Source organism: Balaenoptera ricei, chromosome 19 (genome assembly GCF_028023285.1).
Source record: "Balaenoptera ricei isolate mBalRic1 chromosome 19, mBalRic1.hap2, whole genome shotgun sequence".
NCBI lineage: Eukaryota > Metazoa > Chordata > Mammalia > Artiodactyla > Balaenopteridae > Balaenoptera > Balaenoptera ricei.
Genome location: NC_082657.1, coordinates 44,114,395 through 44,140,965, shown reverse-complemented (window position 1 = coordinate 44,140,965; position 26,571 = coordinate 44,114,395). Strand labels below are relative to the sequence as shown.

The window sequence follows — 26,571 nt, the reverse complement described above, 5'->3', positions numbered from 1 at the left end:
GAGTCCCCTCCGCCCAGCCGCCCCCCGCCTCCCGCCGCCGGCGCCCCACGCGGGGCCCGGCGCACCGGCAGCAAGCACCTCGGGTGTCCGCGGCCGCCCAGACCCTGCGCGGGAGCCCCCGCGCCCACGCCGGCTCCGGTGGTGGCCCCGCCTCCGCGCGGAGCACTCCCCACGCGGCCTCGCGAGGCCTCTGGGGGCTGCCGGGGGCTGTAGCCGCTGCTCCCGCCTTCGGGTCGGGTTGGCTGAAACTGTGGCCTCCTGGGGCAGCCGCGCCCAGAGCCCCGCGGTAGCATTGGCACTCGCCTGAAAATGTAACGCGACTTTTACATAAGGCAGCACGAGCAAGCAGTGTTCCGGGTTTAGCAGCCCTGATTTTATGATCACATGTGGGCTGAAATGGGTGACAGCGTGCGAGCTCAGCGGCGGGAGGGAGAAGACGATGGTGCTTGCGAAGGTGCCCGCGACGGTGCCCAAGAGGGTGGCCGAGAGGGTGCCCGCGAGGGTGCTTCCGAGGGTGGCTCCGACAGGCCGCGTTGCTTCATGGTTGTCCTTGTAGGTGCCCTTCGGCTTCCCCTTGTGGGTACCCTTGTGGGTGGGATGGGTTCTTGGGCGGCGGAGGCACTGGCTTTGGTTTCGATTCCCAGGGCTTTTTTCATGGTATTCCTCATCGTCTTGGTGACCACAGTCGCATCGATGAGACACACGATTGCCGCTGTGAGACACAGGGACTGTCAGACACAAGACCATATGCGGGAAGGAAAGGCGGGGTTATTTTGCAGCTCCGCAGCAGCCTGGCCTCCCTATCCGGGCGGCGGGCGTGCGGCCTCCTGTCCCCCTCTGACCCTCCACTACCTTCCTGGTGTCTGCCCAGTTGGCTGCTGCAGCCTATTCTGGCATTCCCAGAGAAAGGGTTTTTGGAAATGGGCTTTTCTGCCAGTGACGGCCTTGCCTAAGGTCTGAGGCACCAGGACGGGAGTAGGGCACTGATCCTAGGAGGCTTCGGGTGGCAGTGGGGTCCTGAGAAGGCCCCTCAGTGGAAAGGACTCTTGGGCTATGTTTGAAAGGGCAGGAAGGCGTTTCCAAGGGGACCAACTGGGAGGAGAAGAACTCCAGGTACTGGACTGGGGTCTCCAAGGAATCTGGTGTGGGTGAGACATCTGGAGCTGGTGAGGGTGGGGGCAGAGTTGAGGCTGGGGAGGTGCAGGATCTGGGACTTCATCAAGAGGGGAGGGGAGGTTCCAGATTCAGAAAGCCCACTTGTCGCAAGATGAATGGAAAGAGAACCAGGCTGGAGGCAGGGAGACCAGTGGGGGGTGGTGGGAGCCCCTGCCATCCAGGTAAGAATTGATGGAGACCAGGTGGTGGGAGCTCCTGGCAGGTAGGAGAAGGCTTGGTGGCGGAGTTAGCAGATGGGCGTCAGCGGGCTACAACACCCTAGATTCCAAGTGCTCCCCAGCTCCTGTCTACCTTGTATGTTTCTCTTTACGGTCACTTAATCCTTGGCTGCCTTCATGAACTTTTCCTAGGTAGGTCTTGCTCTAGCTAATCTGTGAGCTCCCTAAGGGGGAAAGGACTCTATCTCCAACACTGAGCTCAGGCCTGGCGCAGTTGAATGGGATCAACAAATACTTACTGATCATAGAATGAATTCAAAGAACTTAAACTTTTTTTTTTCTGGATTAATTTCTGTTCCCATAGCTTAACTTCTTGAATCAAAGTCTCACCACCCCATTCCCCACCCCCTATCTTCCAAGCATTTAATCTGCCATTTCTTGTGGTCTTCATATGATGAGGATTTGTCCCAGCCTTGTGAGCCAGGGTAAGGTATTTAACCTCAGTTCCCATATCTGTAAAAATGAGAGTTATAAAGATTAAAACAGAACGTGCCTAGCCTGGTGTGGGAACTTCTTCCTTCCTCAACAGGCTGAGTCACTCACTTTTGACAATGCACTTTTTCTTTTCTACAATCATTTTTTTCTTGTGATTTAAAGTATGATTTTCTAGTCCAGAAAAGTCAAAGTCCTACTTATAGATAAGAACATCTTGTTGCAACATTTAAAAAAATAGTGTGTATGATTTTCAAAAGATGTTCTGTAGATTGTTTTCGTACCTATTTGGAGAATGAGCTTAGAGTTTGTGCAACTTCAAATCTTCTGAAGAAGTCAGCGCAAGAAAGAGAAAGGGTGGTGGTGGGGATGGTGTTCTATAAATGAAATAATGATAGTCTGCCAGTTTCCCTTTTTCAAAGAGTCTTGAAATACTGATCTTAAATGGAGTCATGAAGGCCTCTACTTACCCCTCCAACGTAGAATAAATGACTTCTTTCCTTTTCTTGCATCGCCAAGACGGCAACTAAGAAAAGGAACACAGCAGTAATGAAACTGTTGATAAGATCCTGCAATACAGAATGGAAAATTGTCAACTTTACATGAAAATGTAATTTCATAAAATATTTAAATTGGTCAGTTACCCATCTAAGGATGGACGCCTTTTAAAAACTTTCCCTTTGAGGAAACCTCCTACACTGTTGGTGGGAATGTAAATTGATACAGCCACTATGGAGAACAGTATGGAGGTTGCTTAAAAAACTAAAAATAGAACTACCATATGACCCAGCAATCCCACTACTGGGCATATACCCTGAGAAAACCATAATTCAAAAAGAGACATGCACCACAATATTCATTGCAGCACTATTTACAATAGCCAGGACATGGAAGCAACCTAAATGCCCATCAACAGACGAATGGATAAAGAAGATGTGGTACATATATACAATGTAATATTACTCAGCCATAAAAAGGAACGAAACTGGGTCATTTGTAGAGACATGGATGGACCTAGAGACTGTCATACAGAGTGAAGTAAGTCAGAAAGAGAAAAACAAATACCGTATGCTAACACATATATATGGAATCTAAAAAGAAAAAAAAAATGGTTCTGATGAACGTGATTGCAGGGCAGGAATAAAGAGGTAGACATAGAGAATGGACTTGAGGACTTGGGGTGGGAGGGGGAAGCTGGGGCAAAGTGAGAGTAGCATCGACATATATACACTACCAAATGTAAAATAGATAGCTAGGGGGAAGCAGCAGCATAGCACAGGGAGATTGGCTCGGTGCTTTGCGATGACCTAGAGGGGTGGGAAAGGGAGGATGGGAGGGAGGCTCAAGAGGGAGGGGATATGGGGACATGTGTATGCATATGGCTGATTTGCTTTGTTGTGCAACAGAAACTAACACAGTATTGTGAAACAATTATACTCCAATAAAGATCTATTAAAAAAAAAAAAACCCCAAAAAAACCTTTCCCTTTGCTTAATATTAAGAGGAACTCTCAGCAGCATAATTCTTATATCTTCCAGAGACATGAGTTTATGTGATTATAAGGTTCTGGATAGGATCGTCAGCAGAAATGGGTTTAACTTCATTAAACAACACTCTTAAAAAAAAAAAAAAAAACTGACAACTTTTCCATCAGACTTTTGAAAGGTCATAGGAAAATGGGCAAGAAAAAAACCTAGAGGTCTAGGGGCCTCACCCATATTGACCCTCCATAAATATGATCTTATTGATGTTTTGTATTTTAAATTAATGTAAATTCTGCATTCTATTCCATAATACGTTTGTTTTAATATAAAAATAAAAATGTAGATGAACACTTTACTGATTTAATTCTACTTCCAAATCTGCAAATCAGTAGAACTGATACTTTGGAAGTTGGATCATATTTATTCTTTAGGGTCCCACATCCCAAGAAGCAGGAACCCATCTGAGGAGCTAGCCTGAGGTTCTGGAGTGAAAGTGACTTTCTCTCTTTCCTAAAACATGGCCAGAATTGAGTCTGCCCTGACATCTATAGGCTATCTGTGTCCTTCTTTTTGGACATTGGTACTGGGTTCTTCAAATGCTGGCCCAATCTGTTTCTTCATGTGCTAAATAAAGGATGAGGATGAGTGGGAGGGGGCACACTCCTGAGGATAAGCAGAGCCTGGGCTTTGGTAGCACAGTGATAATGAAATAGAAGGTACTCACTGAGTCAGTGGCACTAGTGTTGGAGGATGAGTAAAACCCCGGGGTCCTATAACCTCCATATGGCCCAGGTAACTAATCTGAATATTTTAAGTTTTTACGTCTTGGTGGCATGATTTGGTAGTGTCAGCTTGTCCGGTGCGCTTGCCCAAACCCAGCGAAGAGCCCTGCTGTCTAATCATAATGGGTCTAAGTGGAGCTCCTCAGCGTGCCGAGTGTTTCCCCTGTTATCTCATTTAACCCTCACAAACACCCTCCAAAGTCAGTATGGCTAGGATCCCCATTTTAAGAAGATGTAACAGAGGCCTAGAGAAGTTCATTAAATTGACTATGATTGAATATCTGCCAAGGAGTGGAGTCAGAACTCAACTCACTATTGCCTCCCCTCAGGGACACCCAAATAAGGAGGAAATGATCTATCCCCCAAGGTTGGAAGTGCAGCATCCATCTTTGGCATTTTCTGTGAAATGGGTAATGGAGGGTCAAAATGGTATGGCACAAATAAGGACAAATAATTGGCCTGCCAATTCCTAGATGTATGACCTGGGGCGTGTTTTATCACCCCTCTGTGCCAACAGGCTAGGATCTTAGTTCCCTGACCAGTGAATGAACCTATGCCCCCTGCAGTGGAAGTGCGGAGTCTTAACCACTGGACCACCAGGGAATTCCCCCAACAGGCTAATTTTTAATATGCGGATGATGATTGGGATTCCTTGGGTTCTTCTGACGATTAAGTGGCACAATGAATCTGAAAGCATCAGATGAGGTGTAGTGGGAATGCATCAAAGAGTAGATTCCTGATATCTGCCTTCAAGATAGTAAACTTTTCTGTGAACTTCAGGTGTTCTTCCTGTTGAGACTGTTGAGCAAGGAGCCCTGTTGTGGAATGGGACTTGCCTCTTGGAAAGGCAGTAGTGTCTGTTATTTGGGCGCCTGGTGAGTAACACTGGACGGGGCACATGGTGCAGGGCTGGTGAGGGTTGGAAGTCAGTTCCAGTTGGGTTCTGTAGGCTGAGTGAGAGGTCTGCCCACACTGGGGCAGGTACAATGGTTTGCAGCTTTGCAGGAAGCATAGGATCTGAGGATTGTGTAAACCAAGATATCAAAAAATGTGAACAAGGACTCAAGCGGAGTGTAAACTTACAAAATTAAAAATTAACTAACTGCGGTCTAGATCATTGAGAATTTGGATGAATGCACACTAATAATGATAAAAGTAACAAAACAAATGCAGACTTGGTCTCCCTAGCCAATTGTTGACTCCCTGTCAGAATTCCATCTCCTCGCTGGACTATTGGACATTATAGTTTACTGTGGTCCTTACTTGCAAGGAAGTGCTCTTCTGAACTGTCCCTTGGAAGTAATGCTTTCTTTGTACCTAACATTTCTATTGTAGCTCACATATCTTGAGCACTTACTGTGTGTCACATACGGTGCCAAGGTGTTCATATGTGATCTCATTTGATTCTCACAACAAACTCTCATTATCCTCAATTTACAGACGGGTAAGCAACTTGCCTGGGGTTGCTCAGCCAGTAAGTGGCTATGACCCTCCTCAGTCTGACTTGAGAGCCCACGGGTCTTCTCCTGACTAACACCCCCTCCATTTTGCCTTATACACAGACCCTCTTGTTGGCCTCATCTTTGACAGAGAGAAAGATATGTTCTCCCAGATGGGGTAAAACTACAGCTGAGTCTTGCCATGTGCAAAAGCACTTCTGGTTTCCCCATAAATGTCATCCTTACTCATCATCTTTTTCTTTCTCACTTTGACTAAATACCTTATTGACTCAAGTAGCTGCCTCTGACACAGTGAGAGATGGGTTTGTGACTTGACTATTATTTTTCTGTAAAGCCCCCAAACCGTTCCCTGAGATAAACAAAATTGTATAGAATTAAAATTGGGAAAGAAAAAGATGCTTTGATGGTGAATGCTTATTTTTTTTAAAAATCACTGAATATTAGGAAGAAGTCAAACATTTACACTTTGTTTCACAAAATGTGGTATTTGTAAGAAGGATATATATACAATAAACATTATGCGGTATTTGTGCCTTGGAGTTCTCCAAACACATGGCAGACCTGATCAATCATCACCAGAATTTGAAGGGGACATTCTGAAACTGATACCTTTTACTTATAAATGTAAAGATATTGCTGGTAGTTTTGGAATCATCCCTTCAATAGAGTTCTAGTTAAATATGTTTATTATGTTCTTTTTTCTAAATTGCTTTCTATTGGAAAAAACATCAGCTTGACCAGAACTCAGTTTCTCGGACTGTATGGGGAAATACCTTTTTTACAATGTAGAAGTGTTTAAAATATGGGCTATTCAGAAGACAATAATTATACTTCATACTTTTCTTGGGTACCCTGATTAGTGACATAAGACTAGGGTGGGTAAAGTTGATAATGAAATCTAACAATGAAGACAGTGACCCCACCACAGGTGGGGTGAGGAAAGCTGGCCACACCCTGGAGGACAGGAGCAAGAAAAAGGCAGGGGCTTTGTATCATGCTCTGGGCTCCCATAGCTATCCAAAGAAAAGAGGATGCCCTCCCCCAAGGACAGAGGTAGCAAAAGGGGGCCTGGCTTTACCAGAGTTGCCTAGAGGCCTGCAGCTCTCCACAAGCCTGGCTTTACCAGAGTTGTCTAGAGGCCTGCAGCTCTCCACAAGCCTGGCCTGAGCTGCCCGTGACTGTGGGAACAGCTCCTCTCGCAGCACCTGCTTCATGCTTAGGAGACCCTGGCTCTTGCCTCTCCCTGAGACTCTTCCTGGACGCTCCCCCGGACCCTCCAGCAAAGCACGGGGCCTTGAGGCTCTCTCCAGCTCTCCAGCTTTATGGCCGTGGACCTTTAGAGGGCTCCGGCCCACCTGACCACAGCTGCTGACCTTGGTGCAGCCCTCATTCGCCGACCCCCAGAGGCTTGTACCCCGCCCTCCACTCCAGGAAAATCAATTCACCGTTCGTCGCACATTTTAAGGAAACCATGAGAAAATAGGAGAGGATTCAGAGAAGATAAGATTTTGCGAATGTGAGGAAGACAAAGATGTAGGGAGGGTGAAGATAAACCATCACAAGGCTATAGGGCATAAAGTCTGGAAAGAGTCTGGGCTTTAGAGTCAGACAGACCTGGGCTCAAATCTGAGTTTCCATGTGCCTAGATACAACCATGGGCAACACAGTCTCTTTAATCCAATTTTCTCATCTGTTCAAGGGGGAGTGGGGGATGACCACAACCTCGCCGGGCTGTTGTGAGGATTAAATAAGGTAATCTATATGAAGAAGTATCTGGTACGTGGCATGTGCTCAAAAACAGTTATTTTACCTTCCCCTCTTGAAAACTTCCATGGACAGAGATTTTAGTTTCCCCTCAGAAACCTCTCCATGGTTATAGCTCTCCATAACTGAGAGGGTCTTCCACGTGTCCAGTTAAAGCTGCTCAGAGTTTGCTTCGTGTGCTTTCTGCTGCTCAGCACTCTGTGGGACAGAGAGAGCTCAGCAGCCTTTTCAGAAAATCCCTCAGACGCTTGAAGAAAGTATTTTGAGTTTTAGTTCAATAGCAACCAATCCTACCTTACAGTTTAAAAAAGGTACCATAAAAAAGTATGATGTGGAAGAGGCATGGGCTCGGAGTTAGGATGGTTCACGGTGCAAAAGATAAAAGGGTAAAAGCCACCCAACTGCCTCAGGGGGTCCGACCCACACTTTGTAGCGAATATTTACTTTGTGGCAAGCCTTTTGTGATCTTTGCTTTAAACACATTTAAATGTTACAGGACCCCTATAGACAGCTCTTACCATCACACTTTTCCTTCTCTGAATTTCCCGGATGGGGAAACTGAGGCTAAAGTTCTCACAGCTAGTAAGGTGGCAGGGCCAGGAACTGGACCCATGTCTGTATCTGGACAAAACTATGCTTCCTCTCCAGTCTGTGAGGATACAGAGCCTCAGACTCTGGAATAAAAAGGATTTTTCTGAGACCTGAGGAATTAGCTTTGGGAATTTTTCAGTTGGTAAAGAGTATGAAATTCTGGAAAAAGCTATTGAAGAAGGCTATGCAGTGTCTTTTCCTGAATACTCCACCATACGGCACCCCTTTGGAAAAGATGGACCCTTAACACATGAAAAGTTTGACTCTTGCACTCTTTCAGGGCACACGTGACAGTTTTCTGCCACTTAGCCATGTTGTAGAAACATGCTTTTCAGAGGGACGTTTGTAATCTGTTAGAGAGGGTGCTGTTTGACAAGTAGAAGAAGCATGTGCCGTTTTACAAGCAATATACTACTGAACATACTGAGTAAAATTTTCTTTAGGACCAGCTGAAAAGTACCACGTGTTTAGGGCCGTAATGAGATGGAAGCAGGTGTGTGTGTTGGTTGTCCTATAGACAGAGGGGTTCAAGGAATCTTTCTGGGCTTTAGGTTAGTTTCCTCTCTGGGATGAGGGTGACACTCTGTCATAGCTCAGCTATGTCCTTGTCCAGAGACATCTCTCTGTTGCACTTCCTTGAGGAGAGCCTTTACTGTGGGGCTGAGGGCAAAGCTTATATGAAAATTATGAAAATGAACACTTACAAGTAAGGGCCAATGTAAATAAGTCATCAAGTGGTGAAGGGTTAGCATATATATTAGAATGAAATAAAGAACGATGCAGGTTTCCAGGACTGTGATTGCTATATAGGACTCCTGGGCTTCAGCAATGATGAAACAAACTAGTGCCCCTATGAGAAGGCCCTGCAGTAAAAGAAACAGGATTTGTTTTAATGCAAATGGGCTATTAAAAAACAAAATAAAATCATAAACAGTCAGACTGTAAACCTGATTATATTGCAATTGCCTGTATTGTTTTGCACATACATATTATTTTTAAAATTCCTTACATGTTTAAGAAATGAAATAATACACACAAAAAATGCACACAGTACAGAAGTTTCTTTCTCCTCCCTCATCCCAACCCTAGTCTATCTCCTTAAAAGTAATCACTGTTAACAGTGTATATTTCATACTAGAAAGAATTGTGTATATACAGGTCAAGTAAAGTAAAAATATATTGATTTTGATAGAAAGAGTGAGGTAGAGTCCCAGCTTTCTTTCTTTCTGAACAGCTGTTGATTATCCCAACATCATTTATTGGGAAACAGCACTGATCTGAAATCCAACCTTTATCATATACTAAATTTTCGTATGTATTTGGGATGCTTTTGAAACTCTTTTCTTCTATTGAGTTGCTGATTTCTTTTCTAGTACTTCTGAAATTACAAGCAACTCATTTTATGTTGTATTATTGTCTGATTTAGTCCCCCTTTCGGTACTCATTCTCAGGTTGTTTATGTTTCTCAATTTTGTCTTGGTCAAGTTCCTGAAGCTAAGCCTGTTGGTATTTTAATTGGGATTTCCTTTAACTTATAATATGGAAAGATTACAAAATTTAGTCTTAACTCTTCAAGAACAAAGTATATCCTTCCGGTTATTTTAGTGGTTTTTAAAATATCTCTCAATAGAGTTCTAAAGTTTTCTTCATATAGGTCTTTCAAATTTATTTCATTTAATCTTAGATATTTTGTCATCTTGATTGCTATTGTAAAGAGAAATATTTTCTTCTATTTTAAGTTCTTGTTTGCTCATTTCTACTAATGAGTTAGTTGAAATTATCTTGTTCTAAATTGTTTCCCAGTTGATTTTATTTTTTAGATCTTTGATCATATCAGCTGTAAGAAATGACATATTTTGCCTCTTCTTTTCAAATATTCTTACTTATTCCTTTTTCCTGTCTGATTGTGGTAACTAGTGGGCATCCTCTTTGTTCCTCATTTTAATGGGAATACTTCTGAGGTTTAATTATATATGATGCTGACTTTTGGGTTTATTTTTATAATGTCACTGAAATATCTGTGTATTCCTATTTAACTGGTCTCTCTCTTCTTCCCTTGCTCACTTTTTTTTCACTCAGAGATGAATGTTGAATTTTGTCAAATGTGTTCTGTACCCTATTTGATAGAGTGTCCTAATTTTTTCTCCTTTTACTTATGGCAGATTAGTTTAATAGAGTCCTAATATTGAATCATCCTTATGTTTCTTCTTCATGGTGTGTTTTGAAGAAGCACTGATGAGCATTTTCTGTTAATATATTGATACTGCTGCTTTGATACAAAGAGATTGAGATTTCTATTTAGTTTTCTTTTTCTGAACTTGGTCAGGTTTTGATATCAGTGTTACACTGACTTTGTAAAAATAGTTCAGAAGTGTTTCTTCTTTCTCTATTCTTTGAAAAAGTTTGAATAGTATCAGACTTGCATCCCATGAAGGTTTGAAAAGACTTAACCTGTGAAAAAGTCTGGGCCTGACACATTTCTGAAAGATACTCTCATTTTCCCCCCTGTGCTTATATTGGTCTGTTTAGGTTTTTCTCTGTTCTGGGATCAGTTTTGGTAATTTATAGTTTCCCAGAAAATCAACTCTTTGATCCAATTATTCACATTTATTTGTTTTGCAAAGTGCTCTTGTGAATCCTTTCAGTTTCTTCGGGGTTTGCATTATTTTCCCTTTCTGGTTTCTAACTTTAAATATATGTCCTGTTTTACCCCATTTTTTCCTGTTATATTGGCCAGTGGTTTATCAACTTTATTGGTCAAGTCTATTATTCTTGTTTGCTAATGTACACATGGCTGTTATTATCTCCATTGCTTCCCTAATTCCCTTTGTGAGGGGAAACCTGAGGAATATAAAAGTGAGGGGTGGGGGGAAGCGTGCCAAATTTAGTAGCAAGTGTAGAGTGTGTGGGAGGAGCAAAGGGAGAGGAGGAAGAAAGGGGAGGCGAAACAATGTGGACCCGCAAAGGGAATTAGGGAAGTTTCCCCCAGGTGGCGCCCCTGGGAATCACTCACTCCCTGCGGCCGAAGCCGGCCTGCATCCGCCCTTGCATCCGCCCAGCGGGCCACCAGCTCTCTCTGCTCACCAGCCTAACGATCTTCAAGATTCCTGTGGGCGAGAAGAAAAAACCCTTGAGGCTGTCCCTGAGTTTGGGCGGGACTTTGGCGCGGCCCTCAGCACGCTTTTGTATGGCCTTCTTCTCCCGCTGGCTGGGGATGGCGGGTTGTGCAGTGGGCTTGAGTGTGGGTGCAGTGCGCCCCCGGGATGCTGCGGGCGCCGCGCTTGTGTCCCGCACCGAGCTTGTGGGTGGCGCCGAGCGCTCGGGATGCGCCGCACGGGCGACGTTTACTGAGCGGGAGGGACGTCCCCCGGATTTCGAGTCCCCCGAACGTGCGTTGTCGTCTTCAGGATTCATGGTGGACCCCCGAGCCTGGTGGTGTCTGGCGGGCCCCTCGGCTCTGAGCCTGCACGGCGGCGGCCGGCTCTCCCCTGGGAACCAGCGTCGCGCCGCAACGGCTGCCGGCCGCCTCTCCCTCGCGCGCGCTCAGCTCTCGCTGCCGGCAGACAAACCAAGCCCTTCAGCCGCCCTCGTAGCCACCGGGATGCGACGCCGCTGCCTAGCCTGGGAACTCAAGGTCCCCTCAACGCCACCACCTCCGTGCTGCCAGCCAGCCGGGGAGCGGGCTCTGAAGACCATTTCGGGCCTCCCGGCCTTTCTCCTCTGCCTCCCGGGCCCAGGAACAGGAAAACCGGATCCCATAAGATTCAGGCGCTCGAGCGCTCCCTTGGAAGTTACAGCGCTGGGCCCACAGTTCCTAAATCTCTTCTTCCAGCTCCCATATAGAGATTAAAATGAGCACTGCAGAAAACATGTGTCAGAATAAAGAGATATGTTTAATAATTAGCATCAACTAAAAAGGAATATAAATTTACAAAACTTATAGTTTGTCATGAACAGCACTTTTTTGATAAGGACCACTTGGATTAAACAGCAGCTTCCGGTAAATAAGGGCCCCGTCGGCAATACAGAACACCGAGGCCACGAGTCCAAACACCTGAAACAAAGACACAGTGTCACTGCTGGGGCCATGGTCGCACAGGTTTTAGGTGGTCTGCCCACCGGTTTCCTCTCCTGCGAGGGCACCAGGATTGCTGCCTACGCTGTCACCTAATACTAAAATGGGAAGAGACTTCAGAGATCATTTTATTCTCATTCCCAAGTTTTCCCAGTACCTTCCTAGAGAAAGGGAAAGATAATTTAAGTGAGTAGAAACAATATTGAGGTGGTGTGGGCTCTGAAACAAATACTTGTCTGGATCTCTTGACTTGCTCCTGGATAGACGATTTAAAGCCCTGCGATGGTACTTAGTTACCAATCAGCATTTCTATACCCAATGATCAACTGTTTGACTTTCCTGTTGCAAACTGTACTGGAGAAAAGATCAGGTTAACACCAGCTCAAGATTTAACCATGGTGATAGTAGCTGTGATAAGAGCTTTGGAGAACTGGAGTGATAAGATGACCCAAAGTGAACTCTCAAAGGCTCGGCTACATCCACTTAAGGGGTGGGATTCTAAATAGGCCTCAGGAAAACAAAACTGATGTAAAGGGAATAAACTAGAACATGGTCTTTAGGTACTCTGATGGCTATTTGAGAACTGGTGCCGGGGCTGCAGAAAGGGGATGTCAGTGTTATTTCACCAGCTCCATCCAACTGCCAAGAAATCTGGCTTTCTGGCTTCAGACACTGTTCCTTTTCCATCCTGAATCTCAAACGCAGCTTCCTAGGTCCTGACCACGCTAAGTACCTCCTACTGGTGCTTTCATGACTCTGGTACACAGCATGTTGCTGGTTCCTCCACCTGGAACCATCCCCGTTTCCTCCCCTTTAGTCCTGGCAAACCACGATTCCACTGTCGGAGAGAGGTAGCTGCTTCCTTTTCTCTGTGCCCCACAGTACTCTGCTAACCGCTCAGACACAGCTGTTTGCACTTTTGTCTCCTGTATTAGGCTCTAAGCAACTTGAGGATATAGGGCTCACATTCTAGTCCAGAGCTGTCCAAACGAAATATAATGTGAGTCACCAATGTAAGCCACATAATTAATTTAAAATTTTCTAATTGCCACATTAAAAAGTAAAGAAAAAACAAGTGAAATTAATTTTAGTAATATATTTTATTTAGCCTGATACATCCAAAATAATGTAATTTTAACATGTCATCAATATAATAAAATTATAAATTCTACACTCTCTTTTGGGGCCAGTAAGTCTTTGAAATCCAGTGTGTATTTTGCACTTACAGCTCATCTCAATTCAGACCAGCCACATTTCCAGTGCTCAATAGCCACCTGTGGCTTGTGGCTCTATATTTTGTCAGCACCTACTGAAGTGCACTTAAAGAATGAATCAATGAGTGAATGAGTAAATAAGTGAGTGAAAGTAAACCCTATGCCTCATCCCTCTTTCTCCATAATTATCTTTAAAGACAACTAGGAGAAATTGCTATTACAGCACTATGTCATTTCCAGAGTAATTCCCATCCCTCATGAAGTTGCTTTGGGCCTAATGAAGGAGTTGAAAAGCCATGGATTCTGATATACGTGGCCAGTTCCCCTAAGTGGCCCATACTATGAAAAGACAAGGAAGTAGGAGGGAGATTTATTTAAGAAGAACTTAATAATTCACTTCTCTAAATCAGAACCTAGAAAAGCCAAATGATTTTGAAACCCCTATAAGAAATCTCAGAAGAATATCGGATGGAACTGTAACTAAATTACTTGACTCTTCGTTTGTTTTGGCTTGCCTTCCAAATTAAACTGATTTGCTTCTCTTCAGTGTTCAAAATAATCCTTTAGTTACAAGGCTTCCTACCACCATTCCCTTACGATGACACATCTATTAAATTCCATCTGAAGCAGGATCTGGACAAGAAATAACTGAGCTCAGAACAGTCTGTCTCACCTTAACAAGTGGGATGTATCCTTTTCTTGAAAAGGGAGAGCTCTGAAATTCATCCATGGTTTGTTTTTTTCTTGACAGGTTTCTGAGAGTTTAGTACTGTAACTGATTCCAGTAGCTTTTCTCAGTCTAGTCTAGCCCTACATATCTATGAGAAATATGGAGGAATCTCTTTATTTGGTTAACTTCAATTTTAGCGTGAAATCATATTCCTTGACATTAATCAGGGTACGCGTTCACACACAAAAGTATTAAGCCATTAGGTACTGTGTACTGGCATAGAAGCCTCAAGGATGAATACAGTCTAGCTTTCTGTACTTGTATTTATTTTTCAAGTAAATTTGAATTCTGATCAAACCTGAAGGAAGAAACCAGAAATACCTCCACTTACCCCTCCAATGACTATATATGTTGTGGTTTCTGGGATCAGTGCCAACACAGATATAACTATCATGAATACTGCTGTAACCACTGAGTTGATAATATCCTGAAAGCACAGAATAGAAAGGTCAGCTTTACATGAAGATCACCAACAAAATGAATCAGCTCCCTAAAGATTTAGAAAGTTCCATTTTATTAAATTTATTTAGTTTAAATAGTTTTATTTAGTTTTAGGAAATCAAACTGCTGCAGTAAAATGACACATATATTGTATTTGGCCTATAATGATGCCTAATGGGTCTCTTAACCTATGATACACCAATCATTTAACTCCTTAACAGGCTTATGTCTTTTTTATTTAAATGTAGTTGGAGGGAGAGCTCATCTGGTTAGGAGTGGATGCTGTATTATGCGGAACGTTTAAAGTAGAATGGTACACTGGGAAGTCAGGATGCTCAATTTTAATAATATAAGAGAAAGTGTGGAGTGCTCTACACCATAAAATAAACAACTTTATAATGTTACTCCAAATGCAATTAATAAAACTTAGGGCTGGAGAAAGTGGTAATTTTCGGGAAAAAGCTCCCACATATCTGTATGCAACAGCTGGCCAATTATGCAATTATTTTTTGATGATGTAGCTCATTCATTTAATAATTTCTTGAAATGAAGCATTTTCATTCTGAACTGTGGCTTTAAGAGGTGCAACTTACATTTTGAATGGATGTAAACTGTGGGAAAGTTAAATTGTCTTTATTCTGGAATGGTTTATATATATTTGCAGATAACGGTAGCAAGAAGGAATTTTTAACACAGAAACATCAAACTTCAAAACTCTGGTAGTTTAGAAAAGTAGTTATTACAAAGAAAATAGAAAGAGGTTCAACAGGGACAGGGCAAGATTAGATACACTTAGGCAGGAAAAAAGTCCTCATTTGCAGGAGATATTGAGTTCTAGGTTAACGCTCCTCTGTGCTAGGTATTTTGCTCTGCTTCAAGGCAATAGACCACACCTCTGCTTCAGACAGGCAGCCCTGCCTCTTGTTAGTAATTTGGCTAAGTGTATATGAATGGCTTCAGATAAAAATGGTGTTCTAGGGAGTGCAGAGAATCACAGGGGGGAAAAAAAAGGATGCACCTGCTCCAGAACATCAGTGATCCTTAATGGTGGTTTAAAGCATTGCTTTTCTATTAAAACCAAACATCAATATGCCATGGAGTAGAATATAAATTTAATTACAAAAATGGAGATTTCATAGAAATTTTGAGCCTGTACTTACGTATCACCACAAAGCCCTGGGTTGGCTCACTTTGTGTGTTTTCTGTCACTGGAGCACTTGAGGGGAACAGTCAGAGGAAGCCTGCTCTACAAACTGTGTTAGTTACTGCAACTTTGGGACAATGACACATATCACAAATCTGTGTGCAGACGGCCAAGCTCTTTCCTAATCAGTGAAGACAGTGGCCATCAGATAGAAGTATTTACAGGTTACCTTTTCCCCACCTACAGATTGATTGGAATCTTCAGCCATCTTTGTGTCCTTCACTTTTGTTATAGTGAAAGAGCCACAGACAACTTCTCCAGCTGTGCTCTGGCCCCATTCCCGTCAACCACTCTGCTGGGACCTCACTGTTTATTGCCCTCCTTTGTCCCTGGCCAGGTTTCCTCAACTCAGTGGTGGCCCTTCTGGTTACAGCTGTGTCCTTCCCTGCTCAGTCTAACTATCCCCACTGCTTTACTGTCACCTGTCCATTCAAGGCAAACCACTCTGGGAAAGGTCACTGGGGGCCTCTATTGATACAGTCAGTGAATATAGATATATTTTTTTCTGGGCTTTCTTCCTTTACCTGTGACATTATTCACCACTTCTTTCTTCTTGAAATGCTCTCCTCTCTTGGCTTCTGGGACATGGGTCTCCCTTGGGTCCTCTCCTGTCCTTCTCTGGCCACTCCTTCTTTCCACGCCAGATGTTGGTATTTCCCAGTCTTGCCTTATCTTGCTCTACTCTCCCTCCGAGCCATTTTCCCAGAGCTCATTTACCATCACGAGGTGATGACTCCCAAAGCTGCAGCTGACTTCTCTTTCCTAAGCTTCAGACCTGAACATTTCCATCTGAATATCCCATAAGCAACTAAAACCTTCTGTTTCTCAAACTGAACTCATTACATACCACTCTCCTTGGCCCTTCCTTGAAGCTGTCCTTCCTCCTGTACTTCCTGTCTCATTACCCTCTTAAGACGGTTCTTTAAATGGCAGCTATCCTTGATTTTCCTGTTACCCAGTCCTATCAGTTTTCATCAACACTTCTTCTCACCAGCTACCATTTTAACCTTAATTTAGGCCTTTCTCATTTCCATGTCTGGATTATGATAAGAGACTTTTAAGCGGTCTCTGAGACCTACCTCTAGTTTTGTTCCTCTTCAAGCCATGATCGACACTGCCACCAGTGATCTCCTCAGATATGAGCTAATCATGTCACTCTCCTACTTAAAAACCTCCCAAAGCTTCCAGCGGCCTTTGGATTAAAACTCAGGGCATTCAAAGCCTTGCATGCTCTGACCTCCTACTGCCTCTCAGACCTCCACTCTTGCCCCTCCCTTCTTCACAGCCACTCAGAACTCCTGCAGGTCCTTGAGGGTCCAGCTCTTTCTCCCCCTAGACCCTCACACACACTGCTCCCTGTACTGGGAAAGCTCTCTCAGTCCCGTATCAGTCGGCTAACTACTTTTCATCCTCCAGCCCTCAACGCAGGCGTAGTTTTCCTCAGGCAAGCCTGTTGTGACTTGGTCCCCTTCCCTTCCACACCATCCGGGTATACATCTATCACAGCACCTGTTATACTGGATTGCTCACCTATCTTACTTCCTGGCTACATTGAAAGTTTCTCAGGTGCAAGATTTGTGTCTTGTTTTATCAAAGAAGCTAGTATAGAATCTGGGATTAGCAGATACTTAATATTTGTTGAATAAATGATTTCATGAGATCAAGAGCAGAGAGGAATCTGGGTTTCATGATGGAGTAATAACTTAGTTGACCAATACAGCACCATTTCTAAGAGTACAGTATCAGCCAAGTGTGAGCCTCAGAGATTTGGAGACTACTTTCAGTATGCTATACATAGGCCACGCTCCTTCTCAGTGTGTTCTGTTAACTTTAGGACTCCAAGTTTACTACTGGGACGTGTAAGAAGCTCCAGAGAATTACTACAGTTTGAGGAAAAATAAATGCTAAAATGTGTTAGTTTTATTAACTTTGGAAAAGCAGAGTGTGAAGAGCAACTATACGACTTTTTGGGTACAAGATTAACAGGATGTGGACCATATTCCTCATCTCCTTGAAGAAATCCTTGGGATAATTTAGCTTAGTCCTTTCTGCTACTAAATGGTATTACATACCCTGAGGGCCAACTGAGGAAGGCTTTGTAATTTCTTGTCCCAGAACTTACTTCAGTCAGGTCCAGCTCCAAAGTGTAGATCAAGGAGGATTTTGGAGAGGTGCCATGAAGATCCTATCTATTTCCCAGCTTTCCACTTTGGGGACTTTCTCAGCTTGTGATTAGCCTGAAATGCTCATCATTGGTCTTCAAAAGTGGTTCCAGAAGGCACCACTTTAAGGGACGCTTATGGTTTGAGAATAGCTCTGAAGTCCTCTCTTCTTAATATGGGTCATCAGCTTGGATATCAGCACTCTGGAATCCCAGAGGATGAGACAAGTGGTGCTACCAGCCCAGCCAAAGGGTGGAAGGGCAGCAGGGGTCTCAGAAAGGAGACCCATGGAGATAGGATTCTGGGGATAAGACTTGAAAGAGGAGCAGTGAAGTCACTCAGTTCTTCCTAGAACCAGCTTATGGTCCAGGCTGAAGGGCCAAGTATCCCTTAGTTAATATCTTCAACTTGCCTATTTTGAAAGTTTCCAGACCATCTGGGCATTCCCCTGGGCAGTTATTCCTAATGCTGTGAGTATGGCAGGTAAAGTCCATAAGCTACTAAATAAGGTTCTACAAGATGAGTTAAAAATTATGTGGCATTAATGATTACAGACATTTTGAAGTAAGAAAATGTTGTGCTTTATTCAGCCTCTAAATTATTTTGATTTTCCGTTTAGTGATCAGGGATGTGTAAGATGTAGATACTTGTGTATCTGTCTCCATTTCTATTCCCCAATTTTGAGGTCATATCAACATGCATTTAAAAAGGAGGTAAAGATTAAGAATGCTGTATAATTTCATTGACCATGATCTTAAATTTAAATTTCTTTTGAAGATCTACACCTACGTGAATTCTCCTTAGAAAGAAAGGTCTGAAAGGTCAGCCACATCTACTGATAGAGCTCAGAGGAGAATTTATGCTCCGTGGCTGCCCTGATACCCTGAGAATCTCCCCAGAGCACATTAGCAGTGGGTAGAGTTCCTCCTTCCTAAGCCTGTCAGAGATTCCTTAAAGCCTTAAGAAAACTAAAGAACAGAGTTTATTAAAATGTCTCTCTATGGCAGGAAAAAGTAGTTAACTTTAACAGTGAAAGTGAACACTTACAAGCAAAGGCCAAAATATACAGTCAATTAATCGATCAAGTCTGAGTATATATAAAACTATGAAAAAGAAATTAACAGTGACTTCAAATCCAGTGACAACAATGTATGGCTCTGGGGCTTGTGCGATGATAAAAAGGGTCATAGATGTCACAGTTAGCGCCTATAGAAAAAAAAAACATGATATATTCAGTGATGATTGAATACAAGTTTAAGCTGTAAAAATGATCATTTCTAAAATAACAAAATAAATGGGTTTCTTCCATATACACACATATCTAAAAGAGGAAGACTAAAATGTATGGATGTTGACTTCTCTTTGTGTTTTAGAGAACTAGGTATCCCTCTCTGTTTTAAGTCTAATTAATTACTCCGCTTGTATACCTAACACCATCACTTCCCACATCTGTTCCCTTGATCTTTTTCCACTAAATATCTCCTTTTCCCTCTCGTACCTTCAATCTCTCCTCCTCCACTAGTTCCTTTCCTCATCATCCTCTAAACATATCTAAGTTATCTTCTCTTAAAACACACATACCTTCCTTTCACCCTGCTCCCCACAGAAATTCCCATTTTCTACTTCTCCCTGTAATGCTTCTCAAAAAAGTCTGTATACTGGCTGCTATAGTTCCTTATCATCCACTCATCACTCCTTAACTCTTAACAATCTGGAATCTGCTGTCAAATTTAAACTTAGAATGTTGCCATGAAAAATACTGGGGAGGAAAGTTGAAAACAAATTGTTGGAGAAAAACAATTCTCTAAAGAATCCTGTGAGGAAGAAAAGGAAAAAAAACCAAAAAACAAAAAACCCCAACAATTCTGATGCTTCGCCTTTTAGCACACTTCCTCTTATCTAAACATAATGCAATCAGAATTAACAAAAACTTAAGTGGAAAAAAAACGCCTTGAAGATTATTAATCTAATCCAATTTCCTCATTTCCAAATGAAGATACAGAAAACAGAAATGAAAAGTGACTTAAAGGAAAATATAAGCTGGTAGGTCCCTGGGAGTCTGTCAATGTCATGATGCTCTTAGGAGACACAGCTCTATCCAAAGTCTCTGTGTTCTTGGAGAATGGTTTTGTCAAGAGTCTTCCCTGGCTAGACTTTTATGATCAGTCTGTCAGCATCCACATTCTCTTTTTAACCTTAGATCTATATAGGCTACTTATTCATAATTCTTTCAATTACTTCACTACTGTAAAAGTAGCTTACCTTTAAACTTCTAAATTGGTCAGTTTGCTTACACAGTAAATATAACTGTGTAAGCAGTAACAGTAAATATAACTAGTTACTAAATAACTCATTCTTTATAATTAATATAATTACGATCAGCAACATGTCATCTCAAATCACTTCATTTACTCTACTGAACCAAGGTCTTGAGTTCATGGGTTTATGAAATCAAGGGTCACTTTTTCAGTCCCCATCTTCTGTAACCTTGGAATTTGGCACTGGTGATTAATCCATTTTCTTAATTCCCATGATTTCAGTCACACTGGGTTCTCCCCTAATCCATACTAACAGCTCATATCTTTCCTAACTCCTGGCCTTTGTTTTCAGTTAGCTTTTAAATATTCCACTAATACCTCAAACATTCCTTCACCACTCTATGTAGACTGCTTTTGCCAAGATCATCAATGATTGCAAAATTACTAAATTTAACAAACATTTTTCAATCCTTATCCTACTGGCCCCCCATGACTTATTTGCCATTGGCTTTTTCCTACTTTTCTACTCCTTGGCTCCCATGTCACCTTTTCTAGTTCTTATACCTCTGAAACTATTCTCTCGGTGGGCTTTCCTTTCACCCATCTCTTTAAAATGATGGCATTCCTTTAGATTCTGTCCACAACCTGGGTCTCTGTCCCAGGTCTATCCTCAACATCTCACACATAAATAGCCATTTAGAATCTTTAATTCACCGTGTGCAAAACTGTCACCTTGCCCCTTCCTCCTGTATTCACTATCTTAATTGGTGATATGACCATCTATCTTTTCACCTGCCCCTGGAAACCTAAGATCACTGCTCCAACTTACTCCTCACAACTGACCAATCAGCAGGTCCTGCTGACTTAATGCCTAAGCATTTTGGGAATCCACTTTGTCCCTAAATCTACTGCCCTTCGGTATCTTTTCCTTGAATTACCATGGCAAAGATACTACAGTAAAATTTCTGAAATAAAAATGTGTGCAATTCTTCACCTATTTAAAACTCTTCAATGGCTCCCCATGGTTTTTAGAATAGAGCCTACCTTCACCACGGTATTCAAAGTCTTCCATGACTCAGCTCCTGTCTACTTATCTAGCAGAGTTGTTCACAATTTATCCACAGGATAATTCCAATGTTCAATTCTCAGTCCTCATCTTGAACTATCATCAGTATTTGACACAGTTGATCATTCCATCGAGAAAGTTTTCATTCGGCTTCTAGGACACCATACTTTTAGTTTCTCCTACCTTCCTAATTGTGCTTTCTCATTCTTCTTTGCTGGTTCCTCCTCCTCTCCCCAATCTCTTAAAGTTGAAGTGTTCTGGGGCTCCATCCATGGTCCTCTTCTCCACTCTATGTACACTCATCTCTTGATGATCTCATCAGTCTTGTGACTTTAAATACTTCTATTTCTGCAGTGCCAATCTCGCTCCTAAAATCCAGTCTTGTATATTCCAAATGCCTGTTCAGTATTACCACTTGGATGTCTAATAGACATCTCTAAAGTGAAATCCAAAATTGAACTTCTGATCCTCTGCCTACATTGACTTCACCCACAGGCTTTCAGTGGATGGCAACTCCATTCTTCCTGCTGCTTAGGCCAAAAACTTTGGAGTGATGTTGGACTCCTCTCTCTCTCACACCGCATCTGGTTCAGCAGCAAATCTTGTTGGGGTTACTTTCAAAATATATCCGAAATGTGATCATTTCTTATAGCCTACTCCACTAACAGCCTGGTCTGAGCCACTATCTGCTAACAGCCTGGTCTGAGCCACTATCATCTCTTGCCCAGATTACTGCAATAGCCCCAACTCATCTCCTTTTTTTCTACCCTTGCCTCTTCAGGAATCCTCCTGTCCCCACCAGCCCCCACCTCCCAATCTATTGTCAACATATTAGCTGGTGTAGTTTTTATTTATTTATTTATTTTTTGGCTGTGTTGGGTCTTCGTTTCTGTGTGAGGGCTTTCTCTAGTTGTGGCAAGCGGGGGCCACTCTTCATCGCGGTGCGCGGGCCTCTCACTATCGCGGCCTCTCTTGTTGCGGAGCACAGGCTCCAGACGCGCAGGCTCAGTAGTTGTGGCTCACGGGCCTAGTTGCTCCGCGGCATGTGGGATCTTCCCAGACCAGGGCTCGAACCCGTGTCCCCTGCATTGGCAGGCAGATTCTCAACCACCGCACCACCAGGGAAGCCCCTGGTGTAGTTTTTAAAAATGGTAGATCATATACAACTTTACTCAAAACCTTCTTCATCTCCCACTGTGTCCCTATGTCAGTCCACTCCCGCTATACTGGTTTCCTTGCTTTTCCTAGAACCCTTCAGGTACATTCCTGCCATAGGGCCATTGTACTGGATTTTCCTTTGCCTAAAACACCCTTCCTTCAGATATTCATAGCTTAACTCCGTCATCTCACTCAACGCTTTGCTCAGAAGTCACCTCAACAAGGCCTAACTTGACCATTCTATTCCTGCAATCTTCCTCTCCAACCCTACCTTCCCTTACACTCTCTTACTTGGCTTTAGTTTTCTCTTGTTCCACAGCACTTACCCCCTTCTAGAATACTACACCATTTATTTATTGTGTTTATTGTTTGTCTTTCCTTCCCTCCCACCCCAATATGTAAACTCCATGTGGACAGGCATCTTTGCTTTGTCCCCTGATATCTCCCAAGAGCCTGGAACACTGCCTGGCACATGGCAGGCTTTCAATAAATATCTGTTGGCTGAAAAAAATAAGGCAAAACTCAACTTCTTATGGTTAGCTGCATAAATCATGCTGGTTTTTTTTTTTTTTTTTTGGCCTCCACGCCTTTGCTCAGGTGGCTGTCCCTTAAACCCTACCCAATGTCCCCCTAGGAAGTTTCCTGACACCTCCTTGGTTAGATGCCTCACTCTGTGCTCTAACTTCATCCTGTCACACATCACAGCTATCTGCTTGTGTGCCTCTCTCTGACTAAACTAAAGGACTCCATAGTCAGGGACTTTTGTCTTGGGTGTCTTTGTTGTTTCAAGTCCTAACTCAGGGCAGAGAATACATTAAATATTCAAAATTTTGTTGAGGGAATTAATATATCAAAAATGAAACCTTTGGGGCTTCCCTGGTGGCGCAGTGGTTAGGAGTCTGCCTGCCAATGCAGGGGACACGGGTTCGAGCCCTGGTCTGGGGGGATCCCACATGCCGCGGAGCAACTAGGCCCGTGAGCCACAACTGCTGAGCCTGCACATCTGGAGCCTGTGCTCCGGAACGGGAGAGGCCGCGACAGTGAGAGGCCCGCGCACCGCGATGAAGAGTGGCCCCCCACTCGCCGCAACTGGAGAAAGCCCTTGCACAGAAACGAAGACCCAACACAGCCAAAAAAAAAAAAAAAAATTAAAAAAAAAAAAAAAAAAGAAACCTTTCTGGAGACTATCAAACCAGAAATAGAGGAATGATAAATGTGTTTCATTCACACTATAGAATACTTTGAAGCATATACAAATGATAAGAAAGATTTATAATTATATTTGAAAAAAAAATGGAACCTTTCTCACAAAATCCCATTTCTCCTCCAGTGTTCCAAAGCTTTCAGTACCTGGCATAAAACCCCAGACCCTCAGGTCACTTCTTTCCTGATTATTTACTCCCAACCCAAGGTAATTTCTCCGTTTTTTGAACTCCAGAGTAGTTTTCTAAACTTCTTTTATGCATTCTGACTTGCATTATGTCATAGTTATTTCTCAGAATCACAGACTTTGGTGTGAGAAGGACCTTGCATGCAGTTTGTTCTGCCCACTCACCTGAAGCTGAAGTTGCCATCACAACATGCTAAGTGCTCATCTGTGCCTGCTACCTTTTCTGTCTGGGAATGTACTGCCTTCCCAAATGGCCACTTAATTTTGGCAACTTTCCCAATAAAAAAAATTCTTCCTCATAATAAGCAGGACTGTTTCCCTGTAACCTTTGACTTTCCACCTCCTCTCCTTATATGTCACCTGTTTAAATTTTAAGAATTATTTTCTTCCTTCCCCTTTTCTCTTCTTGAATTCCTTCAACATATTCTCTTATGATAATTTCCACTTCTCTAACTAGCCGGGTCGCCTTCCTCCAAATGACGATTCATTCTCTCCCAACCTCTGCCAGAACTTGCTGCAATGCTCCTGGCATGTCTGACACCCCAGGAACCAGGAGTTCCATCGTCCTTGCTCTGGACTATATCAGCCTTGAGCTCACTCACATAAAAACTACTGAGCTCTAGCAGGTAAACACAGCATCCACTGAAACCCCTCAGTGCTTTTGTTTTTGTTTTTAATCTTGTTGGCATCTGAGTGGTACAACTGCAGCTGCCTCCCCTGGTAACCTGGGTACCTGGTTTGTGGGTCCAAGTGTGGGCCATTCATGTAGGTGTGCGGATTTTGTTTTATGAGTGGGTCCGTAAAGCCCCTGATGGGGGAGGACAGCACCCTATTTCTCGTCTTCTACCCCCAGGGTGCAGAGCGAAATGCCTTGCCTCTAGGAAGGCCTTGACAGAGGTTCAACAAGGTTGAAAGAGAGGACAGGGCATCGGCTTCGTACTTTGCAGCCCTACCTCCCTGCGGGAGAGCGCGCTGGGACACCCTCCCTCACCCCGAGACCCCGCCCTCACCAGCCGCAGCATCTTCACGTGGCCTTTCACGCTGAAGCAGAAGGGGCGGTGCTTCGGTTTCAGCTTCACCGTCAGCATCTCGCCTGCAGACCCAGCAGCAGCACTTCTCCGTCAGTTCCCCTCCTCAGCGGATCGCTCTGCCAGGCCTCGCGCCGCAGCTGCAACGGCCACTGGGGCCTCGAGCCGCCCTTGAAGGCGTCCCGCCTTCGCGGCGCGCATGCGCAGGTCACCTCGGTCCGCACTTGGGTGCACGCGGCAGCCACCCCGGCCCTGTCCGCCGCCACCTACTGGTGGCCCCCGCTATGCGGAAAGCCAGGGTTCGCGCGCAGCGTTTCCTCAGACCTAGAGGGGAGCCAAGCAGACCAGCTTCTCCCCACCCCCTAGTTGTCTGTCCAGTGGGAACGTTGGTTGTGCCTTTGTTAAAAGATAAATTGAGGCATATTAAAAATTTTAAGATTTTATTTGAACAAAAATGGATGCAAATCGGGTGGCATCTGAACTTGAATCCGGCCTCTGTACCCTGCCACCGAATTAATCTCGGAGACAGAGTTTTGGGTGAAGTAGAAAAGTTTTATTGCTTTGCCAGGCAAAGGGGGCCACAGCGCGCTAATGCCCTCAAAACTGTGTGTCCCAACTTGGAGAAGTTAGTCAGAAGGTTTACAGTAATTGTTCAAAGAGGGCGTGATCAGCTCCTGGACATTCTTCTGATTGGTTGGTGGTGAGGTAAGTGGGAGTCAGCATCATTAACCTTCTGGTTCCAAGGTGTCTGGGGTCTGCGTGCTTGTGGGCAGCATACCGTCCTTAACCATTGACTTCTCCCATCTGATGGGGGTTTCCGTATCTGCAAAACAGCTCAAAGATATTGTCGTGTATATCGCTTGATGGGGAGCCAGGACCTTGCCCCAAGTCTGCACTATTGTTTCTCTCTCTCTTCTTTTTTTATTGTTTCTCTTGACTGTTTGTTTCTCCTTTGTCTTGCATCCCCTTCCTTCCCTAATTAGCAGCTGCTTGAATATGCCAGATGGAATTTAGGGAAGGTCATAGGCTGAATGAAGCCTATTTCCTGTAATCAAAGAGATGGGGCACATAGAAAGGCTTTTGTGCCCAGGAGCCCCACAGGATCCTGCTCAGTATCACACCCAATCTAACATAGAAAGGAGCTCTGAAGAGCTGTACAAAATGAAAGACTTTTATAGGCAGAAGAGAGCGAGAACAAGGAAGTTGGTTATTGCAAGGTTACTTTTCTTTAGGGGATGGCAGGGGGTCTATCAGGCAGGTCACCTAACTAGTGCTGATCAGACGAAGCCTGATTGACTGGAGAGCCAAAACTATAATTAAGTCTTGGTTTGGTGAGTGGGGTTTAGCATAAGCGACTCCATTTGGGGCCTGTTGTCTTTTTTTTTTTTTTTTTTAATAACTTCCTGAGGGATCTAATATATTTACAGTCCAGACCCTGGAAATGTCAAAGTTCAGAGGAAAGAGTGCTGGCTGTGAAGCAAGATAGATGAGCATGAATTCCAGCTCCACCCCTTAATGAATGTTTCTGATCACTTTTTACGAGTTACCTAAGTTTCCAAGGATCAGCTCAGCCCGGAGAATGGGATTGACAATATCCACCTATATGGTTGTTGGGAAGAATAAATGACACCTTGCGTGACAGGTGCCTGGATACAACAGATGCTCAATTAACTAATCTCCAATAGTTAATTAACCAATCAGTCGCTGGTGTTATTGGCCATCCATGCCCCGAGTCTTGCCAAATCATGGGTTCATTCTGCCAGCGTCTCGTTGGCGGGAAGATTTCCAGGCTGCAAAGGGCGAACCCCTCACCCTCTCCGAGAGAGGGTGAAATGAGACGGGGTCTCTTTAAGAGCCGGCAGGGCGGGGCGGGCGCGGGGCTGGAGGCGGTGCGCGGAGGCGGGCCCAGTCGCTGGGCCGCGCTCGCGCCGAAGTGCG

The 26,571-nt window shown here is 43.8% G+C and overlaps 1 protein-coding gene across 1 annotated transcript; it reads right to left on the bottom strand.

Annotated features, from left to right (window-relative positions):
- Window positions 1–11,844: 11,844 nt before the first annotated feature.
- Window positions 11,845–24,693, bottom strand: CKLF (chemokine like factor). The gene is made up of 3 exons (XM_059904694.1): window positions 24,616–24,693; window positions 14,258–14,353; window positions 11,845–11,961 (listed from the first exon to the last, which is right to left on the bottom strand). The coding sequence occupies exons 1-3, from the start codon at window positions 24,691–24,693 to the stop codon at window positions 11,845–11,847; spliced, it is 291 nt and encodes a 96-aa protein (XP_059760677.1).
- Window positions 24,694–26,571: the final 1,878 nt, after the last annotated feature.

What these genes read in the sequence shown, in the direction of transcription:
- CKLF (XM_059904694.1), bottom strand. Translation starts at nt 24,693, where the DNA reads ATGCTGACGGTGAAGCTGAAACCGAAGCACCGCCCCTTCTGCTTCAGC. An exon ending in ACGTGAAGATGCTGCGGCTG is followed by an intron (nt 14,354 to 24,615) that starts GTGAGGGCGGGG and finishes CTGTGCTTTCAG; the next exon opens with GATATTATCAACTCAGTGGT. An exon ending in CATATATAGTCATTGGAGGG is followed by an intron (nt 11,962 to 14,257) that starts GTAAGTGGAGGT and finishes TCTTTGTTTCAG; the next exon opens with GTGTTTGGACTCGTGGCCTC.